The sequence below is a fragment of the Galeopterus variegatus genome, unplaced genomic scaffold, assembly GCF_000696425.1.
Source record: "Galeopterus variegatus unplaced genomic scaffold, G_variegatus-3.0.2 Scaffold689, whole genome shotgun sequence".
In the NCBI taxonomy this organism is placed as follows: Eukaryota; Metazoa; Chordata; class Mammalia; order Dermoptera; family Cynocephalidae; genus Galeopterus; species Galeopterus variegatus.
Genome location: NW_007726800.1, coordinates 553,936 through 563,033, shown reverse-complemented (window position 1 = coordinate 563,033; position 9,098 = coordinate 553,936). Strand labels below are relative to the sequence as shown.

Genomic DNA, 9,098 nt, shown 5'->3' with positions numbered 1-9,098 from the left:
CCCGCCGCCTCCTCTCCACCTGCCACCTCCCTCACCGCCGCTGGCCGGGACCCGCCTGCTGCGGAACCATCCCGACAACGCCCCGTCGGCCCGCCGGACCCGTCCTCGGCTTCCGGTGGCGTCACTTCCGTCGGAGTTGTGGACGCGGTGCGCAGGCGCGCGGGCGGCTGAGGCGTGAACTTTGCGCGGAGAAGCTCGGGAGGAAGGTGGCGGTTACGCTGGGAGGGTGGCGGCGGTTCCACGTGCTTCCCGTGGCCGGTTGAAACCGTTGGCTGGCGCTGGCTGGGAGGTGAGGGGCGGTGGCTCAGAGGTCCGACCCAGGAGGTTGGGGCTTAGAGGGTGAGGCGGGGAGGGGCGGTTTGGCCGGTGCCTGCGTTTCCAACGTTAGTCCTCTGGCTTAACACACATGGAGGAAGGGGGAGATCCACTCAGATCTTATTCGTGCTCTGGGGAAGTAGAAAGAGTCCTGGGCTTAGGGTGACCCCTTGTGCCTATTTTAAAACTGGGAGTCATGCGTCCCTGGAACCCTCTCGGGCCTGGCCAAGCCGGGAAGGTTGGTCACCAGCAGACGGGGCTGCAGGCCTGCTGCATGTTGGGCACAAGACTCTTCTCTGAGTCTTGGGAAGCTCGGTGACTACGGAGGAGGCCTTCGGGTGCAGTGGTCGAGAGCACGGGCTCAGGACCAGGATAACTGCGTGTGAATCCGAGTTGCTACTAACTGCATGTGTGATCTGGTGCAAGTTCCTTGACCTCTTTTGCCTCAGTTTCCTTATCTGTGAAAAGGGAATAATAGAGAACCTAACTCAGAGGACTGGAGTGAGGATTACCTGAGTGGAAACGTGTTAACCATAGTAGGTGCTTAGTAGATGTCAGGGTTTTTTGCAGCACCTTCCTTTGAGGAGAGAGGAAGGGGAATGGGGTGAGGTCTTGTTTAACAAATGACAGAACTTGAAGTTTAAAGGGGACAGTGGCTTGCTCGAGGTCACAGTGCTCATTGGGGTTGCCACATGCTGGGGTTGCCAGCCTGGCCCCTGTGGTGGGCTGTTTCAGTGGTGGTGGTGGTTCTAGTGATGGGGTGTAGATCTGTGTGTGTGTGAGAGAATGTTTTAAAAATAGTGAATATTGTTTTTGTAAATAAAAAAAAAAAATAGACAATACAAAAATTTAGAGGGAGGAAGCCAAAAAAATCACTCCAAATCCCAATCCCAGAACCAAACCTAAGCCGTGTTATCAGGGAACAGGGTGGTGGAGTAGGCATTCATGAGGTGAGGATCCAGAGGAGTATGGAGATAGATGGGTTGAGGGTCATATTTAAAGGAGCATGGGTTTAGGAGGGGACGGGTGCAACAGCATTGATGTGCGAGTTAACAGGGAAACCTTTCTGCAGTTGGGTAAGGATGAAGCTTTCACATCTGGTATCTTATTTAACTTTTCACACAATGTTTTGAGATAGATATTAGACTCAATTTACAGGTAACAGATCCTGGGAAGTTAAGGTGTCTTGAGGTCATTTAGTTTTAATGACCTTTGGCATTGGTAGATGCAGGCTTCAGTACAGATCCTCTGTCTCTGAGTCTAGGCTCAGTCCAAGAAAACATGGCCACCATCTTGTTAAGAGAAGACTAAGGTGCCTGAGTCCCTCACTAGTTCTCAGCCCCTTACTGACCACTGGCTGCTTCCCGTCATTTCAACATTGCTGTCCAAAACCTGACAGTCTCCTCTGTGACATGGGTGATCTTGCCTTGTGTGGGCTGGCTTAGGCTTAGGATCCTACTATTTATAAATGGAAGGTTGTCTTGTAGAGCCTTTAAATTTTTTTTTCTGTGATGAAGATTTCAGGGTCCCAGAGGCCAAGTAATGGCCAAGCAAATGGCAAAGGCTATGACTGGTCAAGATAAAGGCAGAACAGGAGTTTGGTCTTGTTGCCTGTCCTTTCAGGGCACCTCTGTCACTTATTTTCACTTAGGGCACATCATTTAACCTCCTCTGCATTGGTTTCTCATGCAGATGGTGCTGTAATCATAGTTGTCCTGGAAGTGTTGGGTGCAGTTGTGATCATAAATGTGAGAAGGTTTTGTAGAGAGCTAGTGATCACATGTCCTCTCATTCTGGCCCTCGTCATCTTTTTCTTGGGTTTGGCATGTGATGAGAGCTCAGTAAATTGACCAGACAGAGAAATAGACAGCCAGAAGCACACGCAGACGACGTGGTATACTTTGAGTGAGGCCACCCAGTGTATCTGGGTAACATAGCTCCTGCTGCACATGTAGCATTCGGTAAATGTCTGCTGAATAGAGTGAGGGTAACTTACCTGTGGGGGGGAACCAGAGTATGCCCTCAACTAGTCCAGGAACACTGCTTCCTTCTTGCTCTTTTTTGCCATGCCCCTATCTCTAGGAGGTGCACGCAGAATCTTCATAGCTGTGTTGGTCCCCAGCATTAGGCAGAAGGAGTGGGGGGCCAGGGTCTTCTTTAGGTCTAGCCCCGTAAAAGTGCCATCTTTTTACACTTAGGGCTAAAAGTTTAAATATATCACATCTGAGCATGGTGGACATGGTATCCTAAAAGTCTTACTGCAGTTTTAAGCTTTTATAAATTCAGAAGCATAAATGTTATAAGCTTAACAAAAATATTACTTGAAAGTTTACTTAAATTTCTTTCACACTTATCCGGTCTCATGGAATTTGAATAACACAGTTTTACTTCTTTGTTTTAGGCAACATATACTATATTCAATTAGAGGGATAAATTTTCATATGATGCCTTTTTATAGGTTTGTAGCATTTACACTTAGAGATTGTTAAGCCTGCACTAAGACTTGGGACACCTTGTCTGCTGCACAGCGAAGCTGGTTTTGAAGGTTTTGAGCTTACTGTTCTTTGTCTTTTTTTTTTTTTTTTTTTTTCCCGTGTCCGGCAACGGATTGCAACCCTCAGTGTTGCCCCTGTACCGGACCGGGGACCGGCAACGGGATTGCAACCCTCGGTGTTGCTCCCGCGCCTTGCTCAGCCAGTGAGCGGGAACCAGTCTGTATGTGGGATCCAAACCCTCGGGCGGGAGCGCCGCCGCGCTTCCCAAGCAGTGCACTTATCCAGTGCGCCACCGGGCCGGCCCGAGCTTACTGTTCTTTGCAGTCCAAGCGTTTACAGCATAAATAAAAAATGTATTTTCCCTGGGGCTAGGTTGAGTGTGAGGCATAATCAAGGAAGCTTTGAGGCTGGTGCTGGGGTGCCCTGAGGGCTCTGAATAAGGGCAAGATAAGCTCCTTACAGACCTTATCTCATTAACCTAGCAGGTGGACAAACTGTGCCATTTCAAATCAAGTGTAGAAATCCAGAGGAAGCAGGAAGAGACTGAGTTCTGACTCACTGTGCAATCTACCCAATGTGCCTTAAAAAAGTAAACAGAAGACCAAATGAAAATGGTTGGAGAGCTATTTTTCAGATGGACGTGTGATCACATTCTAATCCTCTCCTGAATTGATGTGTACACGGGGTGTGGCTTATTTCCAGAGGGATAATGTGTTTTGCCTGAGCATCTTTTTGTCAACATTACTGGCTTCTTTCAGTCAGTATATTTTGTTTCCAGCTGTCCTCTCTAGGCCTTTAATTCCTGACCTTCCACGACAGGTGGTTCAGTGGGTAGTCTCCCAATTGGATCTTAAGGCTCACTGAAACCTTTCTCCTCTCCCTTCTTCCCCTTGAACAAGAAATAGAATAGTCTTCAGCAATAAAAGTTGGAAAGCTCTAAGCCATATCTAAGTTTGAGGTGATGTTTTCTTTTTTTTTTTAGTGGCTGGCTGGTACAGGAATCTCAACTCTTGACCTTGTTGTTATAACACCACGCTCTAACTAACCGAGTTAACTGGTCAACGCTGTGAATGTTTTTCATTGTTATATAATTTGGCTTTTTCCAGCGGTTTCTTCCTTGTGCATACGATGGTAGTCCGTTTCTTGGTGACTAATGAATGATTTTACTCTTGCTCTTACTCAAAAGTTCACTTCTAAACTATTTGGTAATGTGATATGGGCTCTTATTCCACCCTTTGCTGTCCCTTGTGAGGCAGAATGGCTGCTCCTGTTGCCTAACATTTATTGAGTATCCATCTGCCTTGTAAAGAATGGTTAGCTTTGAGGGAGCTGGCTCATCATGGTAAGCCTGATCCCAGCTTCCAGAAGCTTGTGACTATATCACAGATCTTTACAGTAACCAGCTGAGAAGATGATAGTTGTCACAGACTACCCCAGGGTAGCCCCGATCCTTGCTTAGGGGTGACTTCACCAGTGGCGACCTGGAACGTGTTGGTGGAAGAGAGATGGTGATGATATGCATGAGAATTCTCTGCAAACCAGGGCTAGCTCATTTGTGCTGAAGGATTCTCTCTCTTTTTTTTTTTTTTCATTTTGGTGAAGGAGTCTTTTGTTTTGTTTTGTTTTGGCAGCTGGCTGGCTCAGGGATCCGAACCCTTGACCTTGGTGTTGCAACACTGCACTCTAACCACCTGAGCTCACCGGCCAGCCCTGTTCTGAAGGGTTCTTGAATGAAGTCTTATTCTGAAGCAGATCCGTGACATCTACTTGATCCTCACCTTCATTTTCATAATTAGAAAGAAAGTGCTGGGTTAAACAGTTCTCAGTATTTTTGCTGTGAAAATTTCTTATAATGTAAAACGACAGTGCTCTTTTAAAATCTAGTGATTAAACATTTATATAAACATGGAAAGTTATTAGGACATCTGTAATACTTTTAGATAAATTTGTGTTTTGTTGAGCACAGTAGCATCTCCATGAAAATCTTAAGTGGTGGTTATGTATATGTGCAGTCACAGTTCATGTTGGGGCAGTACTTGGGACACCCGGGACAGCTGGATTTGTAAAACCCTCCAGTAATGACTATGTGGATGTTTTTAGTGCCTATAGAAATTGGTTTTAGGCCTCTTCTCCACTTTCTAAACCTTCCTTAATTTTCCCCACAGTATGTTCTTAATAGTATTTGGGGACCTGAAATAGTTTGCAGTGCACACCTAAATTGCAATGCTTTTTGTAAGTTTCATCTTACATATTTATGTATCTTGAGAAAGAGAGCATGCACTTAAAGTTATTAGAGAAAGTGAGATATATCACTTAACACCCCAAAAGCGCATCATCTCTAGAGCCAATCTGCCAGGTTTAAGTCCTGGTTTTATTACTGCTCATCCTTGGGTGAGTTACTTAATATCTCTGTACCTCAATTACCTCATATAAATTTTGAACAATAACAGTCCTTCCTTCATAGGGTTGCTGTGAGCACTAAATAAGTTAATACATGTAAAGCTCTTAGAATAGTGGCTGGCATGTGGTGAGCGCACACTCAACAAAGGTTAGCCATTATCATTGTTAATGATAGTTTTATTTGCATGGGTGGTAGAGTTTTATGTAGATTGCTAATCAACTTAGATTCCGTTATTTTCATGTGAAATTATGTTTGAAAAGTTAGCTGTATGAATTATTTACCAGCAATAGAAGTTTCAGTTTACAATTATAATTATTTTTTTTTTTTTTTTTTTTTTTTTAGGATAAGACTTAAAACCTATCTTGGATAGAGAATATCTAATCATTTGGCTAAAAATGGTATTTTTTACATGCAATGCATGTGGTGAATCAGTGAAGAAAGTACAGGTGGAAAAGCACCTGTCTGTTTGCAGAAACTGTGAATGCCTTTCTTGCATTGACTGTGGTAAAGATTTCTGGTAAGTTCTGCATAGTTCATCTGGATCCATAGTAAAAGTCCAGACCAGTTTTGGAATCTGTGGACCCACAAAACTTGGGAAAATAGAGGAAATTTTGAGGAAATAAATTAAGAAAAAGAAACTGTAGGGTTCATTGATTAAAACTGGTGTGATTCTGTAAAAAAGTGCTTTACAGAATGATTTCCTTTTTAAAGATGTTTTAAAGACTAAGGGAAGGAGAATTACTGCAGTTAGATTATTGGGTCAGCCAGTAGCTTGTTTGTCATCTTGTTGCCACCTTTATGAGGCCCAGGGAGGGCTGCTGGGATTAAGCCTTCAAGGGCCTTGTAGCCCATTTTGTAAGACCAGGGTGTTGCATGCCCATCACACTGAAGAAATGGACATAAAAACCAGAAGAGGAATTTGTGAATTCCCAGTGGGGGAGGGGAGATGTCTGGTAGCAGAGGAGATGGGGTCCTCCCTGGAAAATCAGAGGTGCTGGTGGAAGTGAGGTTCCTGGCCCCATGAGTGTGTCAGGAGACACTTCCACTGAGGAGGTCTCTGTAAAGGTGAAGGATGGGGGGAGGGGCAGAACAGATCCCGATTTGCTTATACATACTTTCTTAAGGTGCATCTTTTATGGAGGGCTAACTCTTCAGTTTTATCGATTCTCCTTCAGCTTCAGAGAGTTCAGTTGAAAAGGTGGCTTACAGTTGCATGTACCCCAACTTCCTTGGTGGTATTTGTTAATAGTCTTTTAATTTTATTCTAGAGTAGTGATTTTTTGGAAACTGCTAACCTCTTTGTTCAGACCTAAAGCTAGGATATAAAAGTATAAAACAAGTGAAAACTGGGTTGTTTCCAGAGCTCATTATTGATTGCCTATTTTATTATCTGGAAGTCATTCAGATTTTTGTAATCCAGAATAAAACCACCCCATCATGGAGATTTTTTAATGCAGTATATATTCACTTATGACTTAATCCAAATAGGACAAAGCAGTATTTTTTTTAAGGTGTTTGTATATAAAAATGCGTGAAAAGTTTGGTGGTTTTTTTATGGAAGAGTTTGGAGGGAGGAAAATGTGGTTATGACCAAGAGGTTATAAACATTATCAGTGAAATAGATGGAGTTCGTGTGCAGTGGACAGATGTGAAAACATACAGTGGGGACTGCAGAAGTTAGGAGCAGCATGCTGGCATTAGACAGAGCCTCCAACTTGGGTATTATCTAATTGTGGAACTTTTGATCACTTTAAAGGGGCAACGACTATAAAAACCACGTGAAATGCATAAGTGAAGATCAGAAGTATGGTGGCAAAAGCTATGAGGGTAAAACCCACAAAGGCGATATTAAACAGCAGGCATGGATTCAGGTAATGTCTTCCTGATTCATTTAGTGGCTTCATCTGGCACCTTCCACGTTTTTTGGAAGCCTTAAGAGACTACGTGTGTCATCCCTGCAGACAAAGCCCTGGAAACATTATATCTTAGGGTAGATTGAGGTTGAACAAAACTTTTTGAAAAAGAGTTCTTTATTTTTGTATTAGTGTAACTGCACTGCATTATGTCTTTAGTCCATGTGTTTTGCAGATTTTTCTCAAAAATATTTTACATTTCTCACTAGCTGTCCTTTGGCTACAAAACTGAATGAGAGCTTCCTAATCTTTCTCTGCTTCTATTAATAATGCAACTTTTTAATTCAAACCATAATCTTACGTACGTATATGTTCAGACACTTCACAGATGAAGTATGTCTGTCAGTCATCAGATTTGGGCAAAATAAAGCCATTTTTTTTTTGTCTTTTTTCGTGTCGGGCAACGGATCGCAACCCTCAGTGTTGCGCCCGTACTGGACCGGGACCGGGAACGGGATCGCAACCCTCAGTGTTGCGCCCGTACTGGACCGGGACCGGGAACGGGATCGCAACCCTCGGCGTCGCGCCTCCACCTCGCTCAGCCAGTGAGCGGGAACCGGTCTGTATGTGGGATCTGAACCCTCGGCGGGAGCGCCGTCGCACTCCCAAGCGGCGCACTGTAGCAGTGCGCCACTGGGCCGGCCCAAAATAAAGCCATTTTTAATAATCATAAGGAATGTTCAACTTAACAAAATGAAAACATGTACAATGAAAATGGCAAAAGCAATAAAATCCTTAATTCACAGAGAAGGATGACTTCCAGAATGTTGCTGACCATTTAAGGAATAGATAGCGGGAGGAAGGATTTGGACGGACAGGTGGGAGAATGAAAAGACAAATGTCATCTGTGGAAATTCTGTATTTTCCTAAAAAACTAAATAAATAATAGTTACTCCATTTGATGATGGCATTTAAATGTGAATTTTCTGATACTGACTACCTTACTAAATTAGCATACTCCTATGAGGGCAATTTTGTTCACAAAGGACTTAGAAGTCGGCCCAGTGCAGATTGAGAAGTTTATCATAACTAAGATATTGAGGCTGGTGGCCATCAGCCCCACTTTTGGGCATTCTGTCTGCAGTCCTTGCTAAGAACCAGATGATATGCCTAGCCTCCTGAGGTGGAGGTATCAGTGTGTATGAGTTCCATCTCTGTTGTCATCACACTCAAATTAAATCTTCTAAAGCAGGGGTCAGCAAACTCTGGCCCGTCAGCCAAATCTGGCAGGTCACCTCTTTGTAAATAAAGTTTTATTGGAACACAGCCATGCCCATTTGTTTATGTATTGTCTTTGGCTGCTTTAGCACTATAAGGGCAGTGTTGAGTGGTTGTAACAGAAACCTGCAAAGCCTGAAACATTTACTGTCTGGCCCTTTGCTGACCCTTGCTCTAAACTGTCAGGCTTCAGCAGCCCTGTCACTGTGTTATACATGAAGAACCTTACTTCCCATTCTGTCCCAGTCCCCTTGTCCACTTCCCGTCTGATTTCTCCTTCACTCCCTAGCTGAATTGTTAAGAGATGGAGAGGAGAAAATGTGATGTGCTGGGAGAATAAACTGGGCCACTCTGTGGCCCTTCTGACAGACATGGATTTGGGGGTTTTGTTTTTTTCATCAATCCTTAAACTCCTCATTTTAAAAAATGAAATTAAGGAATCCTGTCAGGAGGGTCATTGTTCTCCAAAAGCTTTTTTATTAGTAGATTGGGTATTCTGAAGTCAATATTATAAAGGGCTCAGAATATTGATCCTTGAGGGGACCTTTTCTTCTTTTAAAATAAGACTTCCATTTTGCTTTCGTCTTCATCTTGCCTCTTTGTTCTACTACCCTACAATTCCAGAAACTTGCTCTCTTAAAAGTCACCTTGGGGGCCGGCCCGGTGGCGCACTGGATAGTGCGCCGCTTGGGAAGCGCGGCGGCGCTCCCGTCCGAGGGTTCGGATCCCACATACGGACCGGCTCACGCTCTCTGG

At 44.1% G+C, this 9,098-nt stretch overlaps 1 protein-coding gene across 2 annotated transcripts in view; it reads left to right on the top strand.

The window, feature by feature from the left end:
- Nucleotides 1-183: 183 nt before the first annotated feature.
- Nucleotides 184-9,098, top strand: part of LYAR (Ly1 antibody reactive) — a 21,328-nt gene continuing 12,413 nt past the window's right edge. The window contains exons 1-3 of one of the 2 annotated variants that reach the window (XM_008571480.1): nucleotides 184-289; nucleotides 5,554-5,728; nucleotides 6,968-7,082. In XM_008571480.1, coding sequence (XP_008569702.1) covers nucleotides 5,607-5,728; nucleotides 6,968-7,082 — 237 coding nt within the window. In that variant the 5' untranslated portion in view covers nucleotides 184-289; nucleotides 5,554-5,606. The remainder of the gene's footprint in view (nucleotides 290-5,553; nucleotides 5,729-6,967; nucleotides 7,083-9,098) is intronic. The other variant, XM_008571479.1, reaches the window with a different exon arrangement.